Raw genomic sequence first — 24,901 nt, forward strand, 5'->3', positions numbered from 1 at the left:
GACTTAAAACCTAAAGCCGGTCGTAACACCTTACTTCTCCAAATTATTCATCAACTAAATACATTTCTCATTTAAAATTGCAATCAACAGTTTCTCTCGTAACTACACAATGAAATCAAACAATACTATTGCGTCCATTATAATTCTCTGCATTAATCTTATTTTTGCTTCAACCCTTGTCTCTTCCACTCCAAATCCTAAGACACCACCAACTCATCCCAAAACACCACCTCCTCCATCAAAACTCCCACCAAGTCAAATGACACCACCACCCCATCTCATGACACCACCACCTATGGTACCTCCTTCCGTGCAACCTTCTACACCCCCACCAACTATGACGATCGCACCACCTTGTCCTACTACACCACCACCTAAAACAAATCCATCCGCACCCCCTTCAAATCCTATGACAACACCTCCCATAGTCTCTCCTTCCACACCACCGCCAAGTCCTACGGCAACACCCCCTATGATCTCTCCTTCCACACCACCACCAAGATATTTGACACCCCCGCCTAAGATAACTCCTACGACGTCACCTACTTGTTGTCATACCCCAATTTTTGACCTAAGATACCACCTCATATCATTGCATATGCATCATTTGCATCTCTAACAAATTGCATAGCTTGTGTTTGCTACTTGTGACTCAGCAGGGTTTAATCAAGAAACCACTCATCAATACAAGTAACAATCAATTAGGGTTTTGTTCTCCCTTAATTTCAAAAGAATTATCTTCATCAACAATCAACATTTGGTCCTCAGAGATTCATTTCAACAAGCTCAGAGGCTTTGAATGAACCAGATTAGGGTTTTGACTGAAGATAGCATACTCCTGACTTTTGCTCAGGATTTGACCTAATGACTTGGGACATGACCTCAAGACCCCAAGTGCATCATTTTGACCTAATCCATTGGCTCATAACATCTCCTACACAAAGATTGATCAGACAAATCCTCAGATCAGGGTTTTGAACTATCAGGGACTGAAATCAGGGATCACATTTGGGAAACCCTAAAAATCCCCAGGAAGTCAATCAAAGGTTTCAATCATCTTCAAATAATCCCTATGACAATATCCAATGAAGATTGTGTCTCAATTCAAGATCCACAGTCATCAATTTCATCAGGTCGACAATTAGGGTTTTTGACCTAATTCACTAAACCATTGACTTTTTAATCAGGACATGGTGCCACAACTTAAACCATGGCTCAATATCTTCTAATGCTTCAATATGATCCATTCATACCATTCATATGGTGAGGATAGCCTGTTTCATTTGAAATCTCCAGAAACGCGATTCGTCTGAAAAAGTCAACTGTACAAGATCACCATTGACTTTTGGAGAATTTTGGTCAACCAAGACTTTTGAAGTTTTGAATCATCAATATATGATATATGAAGTCATTTGATCAAGAAAAATCAAGAAAATCAATCAAGAATCAAAAAGTCAAAAGTTTGACTTTCCATACTTAGAAAAATTCTAAGTGTTTTTCAATGGTTTTTTCCAAACTTTGGAAGGGAATTTCTCAAAATTTCACCTACAAACTAAAAAAAACTTCCAACATGAAAGTTGTAGATTTTGATCCAATAAACAACTTTGACACATATAAATTTTTTCCATAAGATCAACCATTTAAGAGATATGGAGCTTCAAAGTTGGTATCTTTTGAAAATTTCACTTAAAACTTCATTTTCTTCAAAGTTCATGGATCTTTTTCACCCACTTCCTTAAGGATCTTGAAGAAACTTTCAACTAGGGTTTTGAAGTGTGTAACATGAGCTTTCCAAAATGTCCAAGAGCATGAAAAAATATGGAGTGTAGCCATGGTTTTGAATTTTGACATTAGTGAACTTTTCACTTGAAATTACATGCCATTTTCACTAAGTTATGAACCAATTTGCCAAATGATCCAAATAATGATGCATAGATGCAATAATTGGTAGATATTTTCTGATTAGAAGATCAGAATGGAAGAGGATAAGAAGCTTGAGAAATAACCATGGTTAAGTCACTTTTAACCATTTGCATTTAATGTGAAAGATTCCTTTTTATCTCTTAAGCCAAATCATCATTCTTGATCAACTTGCAAGAGCTTTGTATTCAGAAACTTTGGCCTATAAATAGAGGTCCTTACCTCATTCAAAATCACACCAAAACCTCACAATTATAGGTTTTCTCTCTTCTTTCTTGAATTGCAAGATTCATAGTTTTCAAAGAGGTAGAAAACTCAACCTCCAAACCCTTGAAGTTATGGCCAAAGTGATGGTTCTAGCAACTCATAAACATCATATGGGATGTGTTTGAACCATTCACACACCCCAAATCACCCCAAAACTCAGATTCACTCTTCAACCTCCATATGAACACATAAAGAGCTTTATCATGCCCATTTTCATTCCAGATCATTTCTGTCCAAATTAACACTTCCCACACCTCACATATATCACATATAAGCTATCTAAACACTCATCACCAACCTGAAACATCAGAATCATAGAGCTCGATTCACACTTAGGCTTAACTGCAGATCGGGTACCTCCAACTACTCCAGGTGTTTTCAATCCACTCCAAGCATCCAGACACCTTCCATATGGTTCATTGAAGCTGTCCAGATCAAGCAACAACATCTGTAACACCTCCTTCGCAAAATTCAATCTCCAGCTTGGCCGTTTTTGAGGTAAGTGTTCATGAACTTCAAACTCTATCATACATGCATCATAAATGCAAAACTGAGTTACCATCTTGTTTCTGCACCATCACTGAATAATAACCCTCAATCAATTGCATCATATCATGATCATACACGATTTCACAAAGATTTTTCATATTAGGGTTCTTCGTGTTCATCAGAGGATTAATCATCTTAGAGCAAAAATAAATGAAATTAAAGGTCATCATCATGTTCCTCGTCCAAAACCGAGTGAGATAGACCCTTTGATCGATCAAAATAACACAGTTTTGAAGAATTTTGAAAATCAGTTAGGGTTGTTTTCTTGGCGCCAGATTTGGTTTGGGAAATTCAAATTCTTGATTTAAAATATATTTTATCAAACGCGTATGTTTAACAAGCCACAAGCGTGGCTCAGTTGGTCCATGTTTTGGCTGGTGAGAGAGAGGGCGTGAGTTCAAGCCCTAGTGGAGACAAAACCAATTTTTTGCAACCTATTTTCTTTCATTTTTTAACAAACTTCACCAATTAATTTAACCAATCAAAATTCATTATTTTCACTTCATTTTTTTTACACTCTTTATTTAATATACATATTTTGATAATATTAAAAAAAAATCACAAAAAAGGATTCATTTAATATATTTTTAATTGAGTTTAAAATGACATGTTTTAAATGTTTTTAATACTTTTAAATATTGTTTTTCACTTGATTTTTCAAACTTAATCACTTGTAAATATTTTTGAGCAAACCCTAACCATCTAAGTGTTAATTGAGGATAACCTTTTTGTTTATTTTGATTAATTTGATTCCTTTCAAAATTCAAATCGTTTTAAAACGAGCGATCGCGATTCTTTTAAAAAAAAAACGATAAACCATTTCTTTTTGATTCTCAAAGGAAACTATTGATTAAATCTTTTTTATTGATCAATTGATTTTCAAAACGATGTGGGGCCTCTCGAATATTAGAGAGTATAAGTCCCTTTCGTCTTTCTTTGTACAGTTTTTTTTAACAGAAAACGTTTTTCAAAACACAAATCATTTTCAAAAAAACTTCAAATTATACAAAACTTTTCAATACGCCACGGGCCTCCACGTAGGTATAAGTCCCAAGCCCCTTTTGTACATACCCATTCCAGTACATGAAATTAGGTATTTCATTGTACGCCTTTTGTACATATCTCAGTTTGTTTTTTAACTTTGAAATAACAAACCAAAAATGAAGGTTTTCTTTAAATCTTCCCAAAATATACCATGGGCCTCCATGTAGGTATAAGTCCCAAGCCCCTTGTAAATACCTGTTTACATAGCTGTTGAATAAACTCAAGTGGACCTCTCCCCGAGTGTGAGTCCCGAGCCCCCGTGTATACAAATGGATCATGCTTACAGGTATATTTCCTTCATAAACTCCATTATATACACACACTCTGTCATATATATATAATTGTTCATACCTGTTCATGTTTGTTCATACTTGTTCATGTTTGTTCATATGTGTGATATGTGTGCTTGTTCAACTTAGTACAACACTAGGTTCCCCATAGCCTCCTATTGGGCTTCGTGCAAAGAATCTCCCTAGTTTAGGTTAGGACATAGAGTATGGTTTCCCGGTGAAATCGCTCTAAGAGCTCAAACCAACTATACCATGCCTCCCCTTGGGCTTTGTACAAACGAGTGACCCTCCCATAGCCTCCTCTTGGGCTTACAATGCAAGGACCCTGGATTGTCCCTCCCATAGCCTCCTCTTGGGCTTACAATGCAAGGACCCTCGGATAGCCTCCTCTTGGGCTTCGTACAAGGACCCACGGGCTTCTTATAAGCATCCCCAATATCCAAAACAAATACCCTAGGAGATTAGACATTTTTCATCTCTATGCTAGGAGTATCTCTTCTATATCATCACAAACAATCAATCAATCAAAAATTAAACTTTTTTGCCACAAGGCTGGCTAATCAATCAAACTGTTTTACCACCGTACTGGATGATTAATCAAAGTTTTTGTCACAAGGCTGACTTCATTGAAACTTTTGCCACAAGGCTGGCTGATTAATCAAAGTTTTTGTCACAAGGCTGACTTCATTGAAACTTTTGCCACAAGGCTGGTTAAACACAAAAACATCTTTATCATTCTAAGCACCCTAAGTGGCATGGCCCCGGGCTTATAATGAAAAGATTTTCAAACAAAAAATCAAACAGATGTATGTGATGATATAGATTAGATACATCGAACATTTAGATGACATTTGTCTCTTTTCCTTTGCTTCCACTAGCATAAGTGGGAACTACGATTGCTCTGACTTTCTCAACATCCCTTTGAGAATACGTAGGCACAAGGTCGATCCTTGGCGAGCAAAACAAAACAAAAAAACCATTCAAACCTTAGCACCCGTAGACCCCGAGCTACAGATGCTCTGATTCCCTCTAAGGGATATGTATGCAGAGGATCGCGATGATCTTTGCGAGCATAATCAAACAAACACCTTAGGTCCCACCTATTTCACAAGAACCTCCACCACAACAAGAATGGAATAAACAAAACAAAGAAACCTATAGAATACTATAGATACGTTGGGTGCTAATACCTTCCCTTCGTATAACCAACCCTCTTACCCGGAATCTCTCCCCCACTTTTAGGTTATTGCAACTTTTTTCCTTTTCCTCTTTTGGAAACAATAAAAAGTTTGGTCGGTACAAAAGAAAAATCATTTTTTGAGCACTCGAGCCCAAAGAAGGCATCAGGTGTCTCATTCCGAAAAAAGACAAACGATTTTTCCCCGCGACAGAAAAATGGCGACTTCACTGGGGAACCATCTTTTTATTGTTTCCAAAGAAAGGGTTATTTCTATTTGTTATGTTTTTATTTTATTCTTGTTACATGTGTGGTTCCTTGGTTCTGTTACTGGTGTGGTTCTGTTACAAGTGATACATTATGGACAAATCCTAACCCGGATTAAGTACACATAAGAATTAGGTGGAGGGTATAGTCATACTATGGCATACAAGGAGTTAGTCCTTTAAAAGTCAGCATGAGAATCCTTCCGCTCAGTGGAGGTTCCTTGTTTGTAGTATATGTTTAGCAAGTTCAGTTGCGAAGACATTATTGCTTTCATTGAACTGTAGAAGCTGAGTTGGCTGTAGAACCCCAACCCATCCTGGCCTTATTAGGACGTGGTGCAGAAACGATCCAGGTGAAGACTTGGATAGTTGTCATGCGGAGAACCACACTCAGACGAGTTTTTCTTGAGAATATTTCTAGCTCACAAGTTCAGTTGTGCAAGCCGATAATATCCGAAAGAAAAATGTAGACTCTGACGTATCAGTAGAACATGTTTTGCAGGTGATAAACCCTAGTACTATCCCATGTTTGGTTCTCTGACCTCATGCTCGTGACGCTGGACCTTTGAACCTATGTGTACTATGTTTGAATTACCATGTTTGTAGTACCATGTTTGCGTTACCATGTTTGAACTACCATGTTTGCTTTACCATGTTTGAATATGTGGCATCCATGCATCCATGCATTCATACATTCATTAAAAAACCCATCTTTTTCCATAAAAACATGATTTTTCCAAAAAAATTTAGAAATTTTCCTTGCAAACATTATAGGATTAAGTTATGGAGTGGGTAAAAAGGCATACCAAAAAGTACGATTTCAAAATGCCTAATGTGGAAAGACTGAAAGAGTTAGCATCTTCTGTACAAGATCCTTCTGATTTTAGGAAAAGCCATGGAAAGCTTTTGCCTATCTTGAACACTCATGTTGATGAAGGACTTCTCAAAACTCTGGTTTAGTTCTATGATCCCGTCTACCGGTGTTTTACCTTTCCAGACTATCAGTTGGTACCAACCTTGGAAGAATATGCCGATCTTTTGGGTATTCCTGTATCTGACAAAATACCTTTCAATGGTTTGGAAGCCATTCCTAAGTCACCAGTCATTGCAGCAGGTATCCACTTGAAGAAATCTGAAATAGAAAGTAATTGGACTACCAAAGGAAACCTTCCGGGTTTGACTTCGCAGTTTCTAATAAAGAAAGCCTTTGATTTCATTGACACTGGTAGCATGATAGCTTTTGAAGCTGTACTAGCCTTGCTCATCTATGGGTTGGTTCTGTTTCCCAACGTCAACGACTTTGTTGATATCAACGCCATAAAGATCTTTCTGATTGGAAATCCCGTTCCGACTCTGCTTGGTGACATGTATTTCTCTGTCCATCATAGGAATCGCCAAGGCGGTGGAATCATTGTATGTTGTGCACCTCTTTTGTACAAATGGATTGTTTCACACTTACCTAAGTCTCCTACTTTCACGGAAAACCGAGAAGGCTTACGTTGGCCTCGAAGACTTATGTCACTTACTAATAATGATGTTCATTGGTATACCTTGGCTCGCTGTGGTACAGAAACCATTGATAGTTGTGGAGAGTTCGCCAACGTACCTCTCATTGGCACACAAGGAGGAATTAACTATAATCCGGTTCTAGCCCGACGACAACTCGGGTATGCAAATTCAGTTAAACCAATGGGTCTCGCAGTGGAATGCTACTTTTACCGAGAAGGGGAGGATCCTCAAAGGTTGAAGACAAGAATGGTGAGAGCTTGGTACGACGTCCGAAGAAAAGAAAAAGGTGGGGAAAGAAACTGCATTGCTACGAACGCCTACACCAGCTGGGTGAAGAAAAGAGCAAAGGAGTTTCAAATGCCTTATGATTATGAAAAACCCATGTTCCCTGTGGTGTCTCAACTACCCAACATTCCCATTGACACTACGGAAGAATACCAAGAGATTTTAGCCAAGATGAGGTCAGAAAAAGACGCTTGGGAAGAAAAGTTTCGTAAAACTGATGAGGAAAATAGAAAGTTGAAGAAAAGAGTGAAAGATCACGAAGAAACTCTCTATTATCAAGATGGATGGCTCATGAGCAAAGATGAGAAGATTCGTCGGAAAGATGCCGCAATCAGAAGATACATCAAAGAAAGCAAGAAGAATCTTGAAGGCTCAACAAGCAACGCTCCGATGCCTGGCGACTGGAAGAATGTTGTTGACAAACTGAGGGCTGAAAAGGCCGAGTTGAAAGCTTACTATGGGAAAGAAATCATGAAGCTCAAGCTGCACAATGCATTTGGTTCTTCGTCTGATGAAGATGCTTAGGATTTGTTTAGCTTTTTATTGTATCATTTGCTTTTGTAAGGAGCTACGCTCCGATGTTGTAACATTTCCCATTATTGCAATAAAAAAATGAATGAATAAAAGATTTGTTTGTGTTCAAATGTTTGCAAGGAAATAATCTCTAAAATGTTTGGAAAAATCATAAATTTCTTTTTGCATACATCATTCTGCATATCGAGTCTGTTGTATAGAGTCTTATCTTTTGGATCTTTCTCCATTAGATCGTCAAGCTGTCGCGTCTCAAAGTTTCTCGACCGCGCTCGCAATCAGATCACAGACACAATACTCGTTCAAGCAGAAGAAGAGTAATGGAACACTCTGAACAAGAGAATATTGAGATCCGTGGTACAGTGACCACCCTTCAGGAAAAGTTGGAAAGTCTCACTACTCTGGTTGACTCTTTAATGGCCGCACAGAATCAGCCGCCGCCACCCAACAGTCAAGCAACAGTGACATCTGAAGTCACTACTCCAGTTTCTACAGTTGCATTCGGTATTCCATCTTTCTCTATGCCAGAAGGTTGGGGCCCGCCTTTCAGCTTTGGTACAGGTTTCCGCCATAATTTCTCTGGGGTTCAAACAGCTACAACTGAAGCACCTGCTGCACAAGGTTCGGCGTTTATTCCACATTCAGGGGTAACTTTTTCCCAAATCACTATGGCACTTTCTCAACCCACTATGACAGTTCCGACCCCTACGGTTCACACTGTTCCTTATGATGGCAATGAGATTTATCATGATCAAGGTGATAGCACAAATCAGCGTAATCTTGTGGAAGATCTCCAAGAGCAGTTTAACAAGATTCAACTGGAAGTCAAAGCTATTCGTGGCAAAGATTTGTTTGGAAAGAATGCCCAGGAGCTATGTTTGGTTCCCAGTGTACAAATACCTGCTAAATTCAAGGTCCCTGACTTTGAGAAGTACAAAGGTAGTTCTTGTCCACAAAGTCATCTCGTAATGTATGCCAGAAAAATGTCTACTTATGCAGATAATCATCAGTTGCTTATCCATTACTTTCAAGACAGTTTGACTGGTGCCGCACTGAAGTGGTACACAGGTTTGGATAGCATTAATATTCGAACATTCAATGACCTAGGTGAGGCCTTTGTCCGACAATACAAGTATAACTCGGATATGGCTCCAGACAGAGATCAGCTTCGATCCATGGCTCAGAAAGACCACGAAGCTTTCAAAGAGTATGCCCAACGATGGAGAGAAACTGCTGCTCAGATTAATCCACCGTTGAAAGAGAAAGAGATGACAAAGATCTTCTTGAATACTCTCAGTCCGTTTTATTATGAACGCATGATTGCTAGTGCTCCAAGTGATTTCACCGAAATGGTAAACATGGGGATGCGTCTAGAAGAAGGAGTCCGAACCGGACGTCTAACTAAAAAAGGTGGATCTTCAAGCGGAACCAAAAAGTTCGGAAGTGGTTTCCCAAAGAAGAAAGAACAAAGTGTTGACATGGTATCCCAAGGGAGGCCAAGAGGAAATGTCAGTCGTCAACAACAGGTTTCTGCTATTGCGCCAGTCGTTAATACAGCGCCAAATCCGGGATTTACCCCGCAGTTTCAACAACAACAGCCTCGACAACAGGCTCAACAACTTAACAACAATCAGAATCGTGTGCAAAGAGCTCCACAGTTCGATCCGATTCCGATGACCTACACAGAATTGTACCCTGCACTGATTGAAAGAGGCCTTATTCAAACTAAAGCACCACCACCAGTACCTGAGAGACTCCCATGGTGGTACAAAGCTGAGGTCTCATGCCCTTATCATCAAGGAGCACCTGGCCATGATCTTGAGCATTGCATAGCTTTGAAATATGAAGTTCAGAGGTTGGTTAGATCTAATCTCCTCTCTTTCAGAAATTTGAATCCTAATGTGCAAGCAAATCCGCTGCCCAATCATGGAGGGCATGTTGTAAACATGGTGTACGGATGTCCTGGTCCATACCGAGTCTATAATATCAACTTCTCAAGAGCAGATTTGGTACAAATGCACGCTACTCTTTGTCGGGGGCCGAATTTTCGCCAGCATCAATACGGTTCCTGTAGAATATGTTGTCTGGATCCTCACGGGTGTTCGATTGTGAGAAGAGATCTCCAAGTTTTGCTAGATAATGGTACTATTGAGATCTACAGAAATAGGGATGAAAATGAAGTTAACATGATAGTATGTTATCCGCATGAGCTTTTAGTCTCAGATATCAACTCGGAAATGCCTACAGTTAACGTCATCGTTCCTCATTTCAACATGCCCGAACGCATAGAAGTTACTTACAACAAGCCGAAGGTTCCTATTGCTCCTTTGATCATCTGTCTACCTGGACCTGTTCCTTATAACTCTGACAAGGCAGTTCCATACAACTACAATGCAACAATGATAAAGAATGGACAGGAAGTTCCTTTACCTACTCTCTCATCTGTTGTAAACATTGCTGATGTAAGTCGTGTAACAAGAAGTGGACGTGTGTATACTCCGCTACCTCCGAAGTAGCCTGTTGCTCCTGCTACCGGACAAAATCCTGTCAATACACCAGTGGGGAGTCCTGTAGAAATTCCTGTCAGTAATACAAACACTGATGTTGGTCAATCCAGTGGAACCAATGTGAATCCTGACTTTGACGAAATTTTGAAGCTTATCAAAAGAAGTGAATACAAGATTGTGGATCAGCTTATGCAGACTCCTTCAAAAATCTCAATACTTTCATTGTTGTTGAATTCAGAAGCCCACAGGGAAGCCCTGATGAAGGTCTTAGATCAAGCTTTTGTAGATCATGATGTGACTGTTGATCATTTTGATGGGATAATAGCTAACATAACAGCTTGCAACAATTTAAGCTTCTGTGATGAAGAACTCCCCGAGGAGGGCAGAAATCACAATCTTGCTTTGCACATTTCTATGAACTGTCAGTCTGACTCTTTGTCCAATGTGTTGGTAGACACCGGATCTTCCTTGAATGTGATGCCAAAGACGACTCTTGCTCGCTTGTCTTACCAAGGAATGCCTATGAAGTTCAGTGGTGTAGTAGTCAAAGCATTTGATGGATCGCGAAAATCTGTTATCGGCGAAGTCAACCTTCCCATGACAATTGGTCCACATACATTTCAAATCATCTTCCAGGTCATGGACATTCAAGCTGCTTATAGCTGTCTGTTAGGACGACCATGGATCCATGAAGCAGGGGCAGTAACTTCTACTCTCCATCAAAAGTTAAAATTTGTAACAAATGGAAAATTGGTAACAATAAGTGGAGAACAAGCCTTGATGGTGAGCCATTTGTCCAATTTCTCTTTCATTAGTGCTGATGATGTGGAAGGAACTCAGTTCCAAGGTCTCTCTTTAGAAGACGAATCTTCCAAGAAGAAAGCATCGATCTCTTCTTACAAAGAGGCAGTGAAAGTAGTGAAAGATGGAACTACCACTGGCTGGGGGCAAGTTGTGATCCCTACCAAGAATGAAACTAGAGCAGGTCTCGGATGTTCACCAACATTCTCAAACTGCACCAAGAAGGATGAAACCCTTCGTCCGATCAAAGAAACATTCATTAGTGGAGGATTCCTTAACCCAATTCCTCAAGAGGTTAATGTCCTTATTGAAGAATGCATTGAAGAAGGTCTACCTGATCCTGAAGAAGAATGGAAATGTTATCTCAATGACTCGGGATACATATCTCAGGAAGAACCATATCCTCCTTCAGAGAAAACAAGTGCTAAAGAAATTCCGCCTATTCCTGCAGAGGTTTGGGACACCTTGGGACAACCAAGTGGAAAATATGATTATATGGTGAAATACACTGCACCTGAAAGTTACAAGATTGCGATTGAGGATATCCAACCAACCGGATGGGGAGATTCCTTTGAATATAATAGTCAACCAGAAGAGGCTTATCAGCCCTGTCAATTTTCTCAGCAGTCTGAAATTACTGAAGATTTCAGCTTCAACGCACCTGCCAAGGTTTATAATCCTGAAGATGGTTATTATCACATAAATGCCATTTTTGAAGATGAAGGGGAAGATGGCCCCGCAACTGATTCAGAAAGTGTCGCTGACAATGAGTCTCTTCATCCTGGAGACTGGGAAATACATCCTGAAAATTCTGAAGATTGTGACTCGTCTTACGCTCTTCAAGAAGTAGAAGAAGACCGTTTCAACTCTACAAAGAACAAGGTTGACAAACCAGGACCTTCAAATCCTGCTCGACCAGCGGTCAATGTCAATACTGAAGATAATTCTGAGGAGAATTTTCCTGAATACATAATACACAGAGGAGTTCGTTGCTACTGGAAAGCTGTCGACGTTCCGAATGTTGTTCGCCGCTCAAAGTAATCACCTCGCTGTTATTTTGACCTCCTGCCTTGCCCAAAGCAGAGAGATGTTTTATAGGGCTTTGCTTTTAAATGTTCCGCCCAAATAACTTTGTGTATAGGGCTTTGTTTTAAAAGTTTCCCTCTTTGTCCTGCCCAAGGCAAATGAGTTTTTGTTTAGGGCTTTGTTTAAAAAATGAATCATAAATAAAGTGTCATTTTGAATTCCCTACATTATATGTTTTATTTTTGTTTTTTTTGGAAATGGTAATCCTAAAAAAAAAAAAAAAAAAAAAAAACTTTTTCAAAAAAAATCTGCATACACTCCTGCATTCATAAATTTTCTGAAATAGATATAAATCACATGTGCAGATTAACTATTGATAAACCCATTGAATGCAATAACCCTATGCCCTCTCCCAACTTTGAGTTTCCTGTGTTCGAAGCCGAAGAAGAGGAAGAAGAGGAGATCCCGGACGAGATCTCTCGATTACTTAAGCACGAGGAAAGAGCCATTCTGCCTCACAAAGAGCCTTTAGAAAAGATCAACTTGGGTTCTGAAGAAGACAAAAAAGAAGTGACCATTGGATCGCTGCTTGATACTGATATCAAGAGTAAGTTGACAGACCTTCTCAAAGAATATGTTGACGTGTTTGCCTGGTCCTACCAAGACATGCCTGGGTTGGATACCAATATTGTTCAGCATTACTTGCCATTGAAGCCAGAATGTCAGCCAGTTAAGCAGAAATTGCGAAGGACTCACCCTGATATGGCTAACAAGATCAAAGTGGAAGTTCAAAAGCAACTCGACGCAGGTTTTCTTGTCACCTCCGAGTATCCTCAATGGTTGGCCAACATAGTGCCAGTTCCGAAGAAAGATGGCAAAGTCAGAATGTGTGTTGACTACCGTGACTTGAACAAGGCCAGTCCAAAAGATGACTTTCCATTACCACATATTGACATGCTGGTTGATAACACCGCTAAGTTCAAACGTCTTTTCCTTCATGGACGGGTTCTCCGGTTATAATCAGATTAAGATGGCTCCTGAAGACATGGAGAAGACATCTTTCATCACCCCATGGGGTACCTTTTGCTACAAAGTGATGCCGTTTGGATTAAAGAATGCAGGCGCAACTTATCAAAGGGCAATGACTACTCTCTTTCATGACATGATGCATAAAGAAATAGAAGTATATGTGGACGACATGATAGCCAAGTCCAGCACAGAAGAAGAACATATTGAATACCTTTTGAAGTTGTTTCAACGACTAAGGAAATATCAGCTTCGCTTGAATCCTAACAAATGTACTTTTGGGGTTAGATCTGGAAAACTCTTGGGTTTCATTGTCAGCCAAAGAGGTATTGAAGTAGATCCCGACAAAGTCCGAGCTATTCAAGAGATGCCTGCACCAAAAACTGAAAAAGCAAGTAAGAGGATTTCTCGGACGATTGAACTATATCTCCAGATTTATCTCTCAAATGACTGCTACTTGTGGGCCAATTTTCAAGCTTCTCCGCAACGATCAAGGGGTTGTATGGACTGAAGATTGCCAGAAAGCGTTTGACAGTATCAAGGAATACCTGTTAGAACCACCAATATTGATTCCTCCAGTTGAAGGAAGACCATTAATCATGTACCTTACTGTGTTGGAAGAATCCATGGGCTGTATGCTTGGACAGCAAGATGAAACTGGTAAGAAGGAGCATGCCATCTATTACCTGAGTAAGAAATTCACAGACTGTGAGTCTCGTTACTCCATGCTCGAAAAAACATGTTGTGCTTTGGCTTGGGCTTCAAAACGTCTCTGCCAGTACATGATCAACAATACTACTTGGTTAATCTCCAAAATGGATCCGATCAAGTATGTCTTTGAAAAGCCTGCCTTAACAGGAAGGATTGCCCGATGGCAAATGCTGTTATCCGAATATGACATTGAATACCGTGCTCAAAAAGCGGTCAAAGGAAGCATTCTCGCCGATCACTTGGCGCATCAACCAATTAATGAATATCAATCTCTCAAGTTTGACTTTCCTGATGAAGATGTCTTGTACTTGAAGATGAAAGATTGTGACGAACCATTACCTGAAGAAGGTCCTGAGCCTGGATCAAGATGGGGCCTAATTTTCGATGGAGCAGTAAACGCTTTTGGCAATGGAATTGGGGCAATCATCATCACTCCCAAGGGTACTCATATCCCATTCTCCGCCAGATTACTATTTGATTGCACCAACAACATCGCAGAATATGAAGCTTGTATCATGGGTCTCGAAGAAGCCATTGACTTAAGGATCAAGATCCTCGACATATATGGAGATTCAGCCCTCGTGATCAACCAAATCAAAGACAAGTGGGAAACTTACCACCCTGGTTTGATTCCTTACAGAGATTATGCAAGACGTCTGTTAACTTTCTTCAACAAGGTTGAATTGCATCATATACCTCGAGATCAGAATCGAATGGCAGACGCCTTGGCTACTCTATCTTCCATGTTCAAAGTCAATCATTGGAACGATATGCCTACAGTCAGAATTACGCGCCTTGAAAGGCCCGCCTATGTGTTTGCAACTGAAGCAGTCGTCGATGATAAACCGTGGTTCCACGACATCAAACGTTTCCTTCAGACTCAAGAGTACCCACTTAGGGCATCAAACAAAGATAAGAAAACTCTAAGGAGGCTTTCTGGCAGTTTCTTCCTGAACGGAGATGTGCTATACAAAAGAAACTTCGACATGGTTTTGCTCAGATGCGTGGATAGACACGAAGCAGACATGTTAATGCATGAAGTGCATGAAGGGTCCTTTGGAACTCATTCAAACGGGCATGCAATGTCCAAAAAGATCTTAAGGGCAGGATACTATTGGTTGACAATGGAATCTGATTGTTGTAAACACGTGAAGAGATGTCACAAGTGCCAGATCTACGCAGATAAGATCCATGTGCCACCGACTCTACTCAACGTTCTCTCATCTCCATGGCCTTTCTCCATGTGGGGTATCGACATGATTGGAATGATCGAACCGAAAGCTTCAAACGGTCATCGTTTCATCTTGGTAGCCATTGATTACTTCACCAAATGGGTCGAAGCAGCATCTTACGCCAATGTTACAAGACAAGTGGTTGTGAGGTTTATCAAGAATAACATCATTTGCCGATATGGTATTCCCAGCAAGATCATTACTGACAATGGTTCAAACTTGAATAACAAGATGATGAAAGAATTATGTGAGGAATTCAAGATTGAGCATCATAACTCTTCTCCTTACAGACCAAAAATGAACGGCGCCGTCGAAGCTGCCAACAAGAACATTAAGAAGATTGTCCAGAAAATGGTCGTCACTTACAAAGATTGGCATGAAATGCTGCCATTTGCTTTACATGGGTATCGTACTTCAGTGCGTACTTCAACATGGGCAACTCCCTTTTCTCTAGTATACGGCATGGAAGCTGTGCTCCCCGTGGAAGTTGAAATCCCATCAATGAGAGTCCTCATGGAAACTAAGTTATCAGAGGCTGAATGGTGTCAAAGCAGATACGATCAGTTGAACTTAATCGAAGAAAAACGTATGACTGCTCTATGCCATGGACAGTTATACCAAGCAAGGATGAAACAAGCCTTCAACAAAAAGGTTCGACCTCGTGAATTTCAAGAAGGCGACCTCGTGCTTAAAAAGATCTTGTATTTTCAACCAGATTCTAGGGGCAAATGGTCTCCTAATTACGAAGGCCCGTATGTTGTCAAAAGAACATTTTCTGGCGGCGCCATGATTCTCACAACCATGGATGGTGATGAACTCCCACATCCTGTGAATGCTGATGCAGTCAAGAAATACTTTGTCTAAAAAAATACAAAAGAACAGCTCGGTAAGTCGAAAACCCGCAAAGGGCGACTTAGGCAAAAATGAGCGTCTCGGTGGACTGAAAACCTGAAAGGGCGGTCCAGGCAAAAATTAGAGACAATAAACAGAAAAAATTCATCCTGGTAGATTGAAAACCTGAAAGGGCAATCTAGGCAAAAATTAGGGATTTATGACAAAGTAACTGCATCAGTCCGTACTTCGTCACCTGAAGAGTCTGTACTTCATCAAAGGATCTTCGATCAAATCATCGCCAATCTGAAGCAACAAGCACAGTTGGAACTCAAAGTTGTTAGGGAGAATAATGGTTATTGCTTTCAATGTAGCCTTTTCCGCATAATTACCATTTCCAACTTTTGTAAATACTCCATGGAATCACGCCTTTAGCTGATTACCATCCTATTAAATAAATTTGAGCCTTGTGCCCACTTGTTTGCAATCTCTAATTTCTTTTAGCTTGCAAAATGACGCTTTAATTGTGTTATTCGTTTTTGAAAGAAAAGAAAAAAAAAGTTTTAAATGAATTTACTTTCCCTTTTTCAAAATAAAAGCGAAACTTTCCTTTGAGTTGTGAACAACAGAAGGAACATCAACAACTATCTCCATAGGATGAACCAAAGATTATCCTTCAGAATTGTTTGTTTTCCCAAAAAAGAAGATGATGAGACAACGGTATTCTTGTCCCAGAAAAGAATTCTTGAAGCAATTACCCCTCGAGGTAAAGAAGGTCTTTTATCCCCAGTGAAGAAGCTCTTTTATCCCCAGTGAAGAAGCTCTTCTATCCCCAGTGAAGAAGGTCTTTTATCCCCAGTAACGAAGATTTTCCATCACCAATGAAGAGGTTCTTCCATCTCAATGAGAAAAGATGCTTATCTTCCCCAGAGAAGATTAAAACATGCAGCACCATTCATCACCCGTGCTATCTACACCGTGTTGAAGAACATTTGCCAAGTATCTGGTTGTATTGCGACGTCGGTCCCTCTCCAGTATACTTCTTTGTCTGTCAGTATTGTCGGCATGCATACTACATTCATGACATTCATCATTCATACATATTTGCATCATTTATGCATTCTTGCATTTTTTAATGATTGCTTCGAAATCATTCATTCAGGATATATTTATCCTCAAAAAAAAAAAGAAGAAAGAAAAAGAGGAAAAAGAAACAGTATGGGCGTGTCATCTCTCCAAGTAGGTTGTCACCCATAAGCAGAAATAAAATCTTCTTTCTCCAGTTCCCCACTGAGATCATTCCTCGTGGAAGAAGGTTGCTTCAGTTTCTCCTCTCAAAACAAAGGAGAAAATCCCCATTTGAGTTCATTCCTCATGGGAACAAAGTCTTGTTTGACTGTTTCTTTCCAATTCATTCATGGTTAGAACTTTGTCCTTACCAAAAAATTCAAAATTCCGATTCTCCAAATAGAGTCAAGAAAAAATTGAACCATAAACAATCGCCTCGTCATCTGAGCAGTTTATGTTTCTTTCAAAAATTTCCTCTCAAGGAAATCAATCATGAAGACCATTTGACAATCAGAGCCTTATTACTGTTCACAAGGCTGAATAACCAGTAATTCCCCTATCAAAGTCTCCAGGATCATTTTATCACTTGGCTGATAATTGATCATGTCTTCAAAACCGCTATCACGAGGCTGGTAGTCGGTAACCTTTTGTTCTGGTTATATTATTAAACATGTCTATCCCAATGCTGATAGTCGATAATATTAACCGAACCTTTGAAACTCTTTTTTTTACCTTGTCAAGTCTATCACCATGCTGATAGTCGGTAATGCAGTTTCATACCTTCACCTTCGCATTATTAAACAAGTCTATCCCCATGCTGATAGTCGATAATGTTGATAGGTAAGCTTTCCTTACAAAGCTATCATTCCCCGGTGAAGCATACACTTGCTTTCCCAAAAAGATAAAACGGATTCTCTTCCTAAAACGGATTGAGACATCCTTCCCAATCTCTTTTCCCCAGCGGAGTCAGTTCTTGATATCCCCTCGGTAAAGATATCCTTGCATCATTCGCAATTTTGGTATCTTAGGTCCAAAATTTGCGTCTTCTGATATTTAAGTCTCTTCCACCCTATCAAAACGAAGATTTTCAATCTTCATGTCTCAGGTTGAAGAAACTTAAATAGGGGCATCTGTCATACCCCAATTTTTGACCTAAGATACCACCTCATATCATTGCATATGCATCATTTGCATCTCTAACAAATTGCATAGCTTGTGTTTGCTACTTGTGACTCAGCAGGGTTTAATCAAGAAACCACTCATCAATACAAGTAACAATCAATTAGGGTTTTGTTCTCCCTTAATTTCAAAAGAATTATCTTCATCAACAATCAACATTTGGTCCTCAGAGATTCATTTCAACAAGCTCAGAGGCTTTGAATGAACCAGATTAGGGTTTTGACTGAAGATAGCATACTCCTGACTTTTGCTCAGGATTTGACCTAATGACTTGGGACATGACCTCAAGACCCCAAGTGCATCATTTTGACCTAATCCATTGGCTCATAACATCTCCTACACAAAGATTGATCAGACAAATCCTCAGATCAGGGTTTTGAACTATCAGGGACTGAAATCAGGGATCACATTTGGGAAACCCTAAAAATCCCCAGGAAGTCAATCAAAGGTTTCAATCATCTTCAAATAATCCCTATGACAATATCCAATGAATATTGTGTCTCAATTCAAGATCCATAGTCATCAATTTCATCAGGTCGACAATTAGGGTTTTTGACCTAATTCACTAAACCATTGACTTTTTAATCAGGACATGGTGCCACAACTTAAACCATGGCTCAATATCTTCTAATGCTTCAATATGATCCATTCATACCATTCATATGGTGAGGATAGCCTGTTTCATTTGAAATCTCCAGAAACGCGATTCGTCTGAAAAAGTCAACTGTACAAGATCACCATTGACTTTTGGAGAATTTTGGTCAACCATGACTTTTGAAGTTTTGAATCATCAATATATGATATATGAAGTCATTTGATCAAGAAAAATCAAGAAAATCAATCAAGAATCAAAAAGTCAAAAGTTTGACTTTCCATACTTAGAAAAATTCTGTGTTTTTCAATGGTTTTTTCCAAACTTTGGAAGGGAATTTCTCAAAATTTCACCTACAAACTAAAAAAAACTTCCAACATGAAAGTTGTAGATTTTGATCCAATAAACAACTTTGACACATATAAATTTTTTCCATAAGATCAACCATTTAAGAGATATGGAGCTTCAAAGTTGGTATCTTTTGAAAATTTCACTTAAAACTTCATTTTCTTCAAAGTTCATGGATCTTTTTCACCCACTTCCTTAAGGATCTTGAAGAAACTTTCAACTAGGGTTTTGAAGTGTGTAACATGAGCTTTCCAAAATGTCCAAGAGCATGAAAAAATATGGAGTGTAGCCATGGTTTTGAATTTTGACATTAGTGAACTTTTCACTTGAAATTACATGCCATTTTCACTAAGTTATGAACCAATTTGCCAAATGATCCAAATAATGATGCATAGATGCAATAATTGGTAGATATTTTCTGATTAGAAGATCAGAATGGAAGAGGATAAGAAGCTTGAGAAATAACCATGGTTAAGTCACTTTTAACCATTTGCATTTAATGTGAAAAATTCCTTTTTATCTCTTAAGCCAAATCATCATTCTTGATCAACTTGCAAGAGCTTTGTATTCAGAAACTTTGGCCTATAAATAGAGGTCCTTACCTCATTCAAAATCACACCAAAACCTCACAATTATAGGTTTTCTCTCTTCTTTCTTGAATTGCAAGATTCATAGTTTTCAAAGAGGTAGAAAACTCAACCTCCAAACCCTTGAAGTTATGGCCAAAGTGATGGTTCTAGCAACTCATAAACATCATATGGGATGTGTTTGAACCATTCACACACCCCAAATCACCCCAAAACTCAGATTCACTCTTCAACCTCCATATGAACACATAAAGAGCTTTATCATGCCCATTTTCATTCCAGATCATTTCTGTCCAAATTAACACTTCCCACACCTCACATATATCACATATAAGCTATCTAAACACTCATCACCAACCTGAAACATCAGAATCATAGAGCTCGATTCACACTTAGGCTTAACTGCAGATCGGGTACCTCCAACTACTCCAGGTGTTTTCAATCCACTCCAAGCATCCAGACACCTTCCATATGGTTCATTGAAGCTGTCCAGATCAAGCAACAACATCTGTAACACCTCCTTCGCAAAATTCAATCTCCAGCTTGGCCGTTTTTGAGGTAAGTGTTCATGAACTTCAAACTCTATCATACATGCATCATAAATGCAAAACTGAGTTACCATCTTGTTTCTGCACCATCACTGAATAATAACCATCAATCAATTGCATCATATCATGATCATACACGATTTCACAAAGATTTTTCATATTAGGGTTCTTCGTGTTCATCAGAGGATTAATCATCTTAGAGCAAAAATAAATGAAATTAAAGGTCATCATCATGTTCCTCGTCCAAAACCGAGTGAGATAGACCCTTTGATCGATCAAAATAACACAGTTTTGAAGAATTTTGAAAATCAGTTAGGGTTGTGTTCTTGGCGCCAGATTTGGTTTGGGAAATTCAAATTCTTGATTTAAAATATATTTTATCAAACGCGTATGTTTAACAAGCCACAAGCGTGGCTCAGTTGGTCCATGTTTTGGCTGGTGAGAGAGAGGGCGTGAGTTCAAGCCCTAGTGGAGACAAAACCAATTTTTTGCAACCTATTTTCTTTCATTTTTTAACAAACTTCACCAATTAATTTAACCAATCAAAATTCATTATTTTCACTTCATTTTTTTTACACTCTTTATTTAATATACATATTTTGATAATATTAAAAAAAAATCACAAAAAAGGATTCATTTAATATATTTTTAATTGAGTTTAAAATGACATGTTTTAAATGTTTTTAATACTTTTAAATATTGTTTTTCACTTGATTTTTCAAACTTAATCACTTGTAAATATTTTTGAGCAAACCCTAATCATCTAAGTGTTAATTGAGGATAACCTTTTTGTTTATTTTGATTAATTTGATTCCTTTCAAAATTCAAATCGTTTTAAAACGAGCGATCGCGATTCTTTTCAAAAAAAAAAACGATAAACCATTTCTTTTTGATTCTCAAAGGAAACTATTGATTAAATCTTTTTTATTGATCAATTGATTTTCAAAACGATGTGGGGCCTCTCGAATATTAGAGAGTATAAGTCCCTTTCGTCTTTCTTTGTACAGTTTTTTTTAACAGAAAACGTTTTTCAAAACACAAATCATTTTCAAAAAAACTTCAAATTATACAAAACTTTTCAATACGCCACGGGCCTCCACGTAGGTATAAGTCCCAAGCCCCTTTTGTACATACCCATTCCAGTACATGAAATTAGGTATTTCATTGTACGCCTTTTGTACATATCTCAGTTTGTTTTTTAACTTTGAATAACAAACCAAAAATGAAGGTTTTCTTTAAATCTTCCCAAAATATACCATGGGCCTCCATGTAGGTATAAGTCCCAAGCCCCTTGTAAATACCTGTTTACATAGCTGTTGAATAAACTCAAGTGGACCTCTCCCCGAGTGTGAGTCCCGAGCCCCCGTGTATACAAATGGATCATGCTTACAGGTATATTTCCTTCATAAACTCCATTATATACACACACTCTGTCATATATATATAATTGTTCATACCTGTTCATGTTTGTTCATACTTGTTCATGTTTGTTCATATGTGTGATATGTGTGCTTGTTCAACTTAGTACAACACTAGGTTCCCCATAGCCTCCTATTGGGCTTCGTGCAAAGAATCTCCCTAGTTTAGGTTAGGACATAGAGTATGGTTTCCCGGTGAAATCGCTCTAAGAGCTCAAACCAACTATACCATGCCTCCCCTTGGGCTTTGTACAAACGAGTGACCCTCCCATAGCCTCCTCTTGGGCTTACAATGCAAGGACCCTGGATTGTCCCTCCCATAGCCTCCTCTTGGGCTTACAATGCAAGGACCCTCGGATAGCCTCCTCTTGGGCTTCGTACAAGGACCCACGGGCTTCTTATAAGCATCCCCAATATCCAAAACAAATACCCTAGGAGATTAGACATTTTTCATCTCTATGCTAGGAGTATCTCTTCTATATCATCACAAACAATCAATCAATCAAAAATTAAACTTTTTTGCCACAAGGCTGGCTAATCAATCAAACTGTTTTACCACCGTACTGGATGATTAATCAAAGTTTTTGTCACAAGGCTGACTTCATTGAAACTTTTGCCACAAGGCTGGCTGATTAATCAAAGTTTTTGTCACAAGGCTGACTTCATTGAAACTTTTGCCACAAGGCTGGTTAAACACAAAAACATCTTTATCATTCTAAGCACCCTAAGTGGCATGGCCCCGGGCTTATAATGAAAAGATTTTCAAACAAAAAATCAAACAGATGTATGTGATGATATAGATTAGATACATCGAACATTTAGATGACATTTGTCTCTTTTCCTTTGCTTCCAATAGCATAAGTGGGAACTACGATTGCTCTGACTTTCTCAACATCCCTTTGAGAATACGTAGGCACAAGGTCGATCCTTGGCGAGCAAAACAAAACAAAAAAAACCATTCAAACCTTAGCACCCGTAGACCCCGAGCTACAGATGCTCTGATTCCCTCTAAGGGATATGTATGCAGAGGATCGCGATGATCTTTGCGAGCATAATCAAACAAACACCTTAGGTCCCACCTATTTCACAAGAACCTCCACCACAGCAAGAATGGAATAAACAAAACAAAGAAACCTATAGAATACTATAGATACGTTGGGTGCTAATACCTTCCCTTCGTATAACCAACCCTCTTACCCGGAATCTCTCCCCCACTTTTAGGTTATTGCAACTTTTTTCCTTTTCCTCTTTTGGAAACAATAAAAAGTTTGGTCGGTACAAAAGAAAAATCATTTTTTGAGCACTCGAGCCCAAAGAAGGCATCAGGTGTCTCATTCCGAAAAAAGACAAACGATTTTTCCCCGCGACACTTGTCAAATAGGAAGATTGAGTGTTTGTGCCAATGTGTTGAATGTTGTGAACGTAGGGATTGGACGAGATACTAAGCCTTGTTGCAACCTCATCAATGGTCTTATTGATCTCGAAGCCTCTATATGTCTATGCGCTGCACTTAAGGCTAATATCTTGGGAATCATCATTATTGATCTTAACATTCCCTTGCAATTAATCTTGAACCGATGTGGGCGTCAAATGCCTACAAATTTCAAATGCAGCCGTTAAGACCAATAAAATGCATGATCGATATGATGGCTTATGCACGCCATCACCAATGGACTATTCCTATTATATTATATTATACTAACGAAATAAGTTCTACTAAATAAAAACTGTTCATTATATTAATACTAAAATATATATTTGTATTATTGTGTTTAATTATTATATCGATGGAAGACGCTGTCTTTGTCGATAGTTGTTAGATGTCAAAGATGATGAAGAAGTAGATTTTTCATTGACATATAGTTTATGCAAATCAATGACTTCATTATCTATTAATAATATTATGATATTTCTAAAGTGTTTATTTTGTATGATCTTTATGAGATATTTTTATTACCTTAAAGCCATTCTTGAGTTATATTTTTCTTATTCCTATTAAACACTAGTGTTATTACTCCATGAAAGGAATTAGAATAATGTATATACTCCCAACTGACATAAGTTTAGTTAAAGCGTTTTGACAACTTTTTTAAAGAGCTTATAATATTTTTAATAAGTTTTTTAAAATTCAATAATTGAAACATCCTATATTCACATGCATTATTTTTTCCGTTTCATTTGTTAATCTAGACCCTTGAGCAAAACTGTTACATTCGTTTAGCTATGCATCATTCAATAAGTTCAACTCCAAAACTAATGGTTTTATATGAAAAATTAAATATGGAAATACACTTAGAAAGTTATTTTAGAAATTAGGACAAAGGAACTCACCCTAAATCGTCATAATATACTATTATATAATGAAGGTAAGGTTCGGTAAGTTGTTTTGACATTATTATGCTAAAGGCATGAAGAAGAATGGAAATAAATATCCGGTTTCATCAATAGGAAAAATTACAAAGTTTAACTTGATGAATAACGTGGTTAAATATAAATAAATATATAAGAATAAGTAAGTAAATTGTAGAAACATGATAAAAATTGAAATTAAATGGAAAATTATTTTTGTGTAGTTGTTTTATGTTGATGATTAATTTACCTTTTTATTTTTACACGCTTTCGCGGCCGGTAACCTCATGCTAGAGTTTCCATTTGCCTTTATTTTAATCTAACGACGTACTCTTGACCTTTCGTAAAAAGTTCGGTATATAGAAATTATATTATGTAAAAATTGGTGTGTAACATTCAACACTTTAACAATGCTTAACCAAACTCACAATTTCCCAAACTACATTACATATCAGGTGGCTTGCGCTGATAGTCAACGATTGTGTGTAAATATTGCATTTTTTTACTAGTCGTTAACAGAAAGTAAATTATGATTTAGAATAATATAGAACAAGTTTTACGATTTCAATGCTTCTATTTTTTTTAGAATTGATATCTTTAAGACTTTGAAAATCGAACTAAAATAAATATCAAAAATAAAAATCATATGAGTGAACTTCAAATAAAATAAAGAGCATATTGAAATGTGTGTGATTTATATTATACAGAAGAAGTTGTTGGTTTATAACTGTTTATGAGTGCAAAAAAAGAATTTTTTTTTTACAAAATGTAACGAAATGTATACAATATGATGGAAGATTAGCAATAATATGACACATACCTAATAAAGAATTAACTTAG

General features: G+C 38.1%; 1 protein-coding gene across 1 annotated transcript; it reads left to right on the plus strand.

The window, feature by feature from the left end:
- The first annotated feature begins 109 nt into the window (after nucleotides 1–109).
- On the plus strand, nucleotides 110–23,332 carry LOC131605449 (extensin-like). The gene is made up of 2 exons (XM_058877799.1): nucleotides 110–548; nucleotides 23,139–23,332. Exons 1-2 carry the CDS (start codon nucleotides 110–112, stop codon nucleotides 23,330–23,332), a joined length of 633 nt encoding a protein of 210 aa, XP_058733782.1.
- The last annotated feature ends 1,569 nt before the right edge of the window (nucleotides 23,333–24,901 follow it).

The sequence above is a fragment of the Vicia villosa genome, linkage group LG5, assembly GCF_029867415.1.
Source record: "Vicia villosa cultivar HV-30 ecotype Madison, WI linkage group LG5, Vvil1.0, whole genome shotgun sequence".
NCBI classification, from domain to species: domain Eukaryota; kingdom Viridiplantae; phylum Streptophyta; class Magnoliopsida; order Fabales; family Fabaceae; genus Vicia; species Vicia villosa.

Coding starts and splice junctions, on each gene's coding strand:
- LOC131605449 (XM_058877799.1), top strand. CDS start 110: ATGAAATCAAACAATACTATTGCGTCCATTATAATTCTCTGCATTAAT. Junction 549..23,138: donor TCCTACGACGTCACCTACTT/GTTGTCATACCC, acceptor TTGTGAACGTAG/GGATTGGACGAGATACTAAG.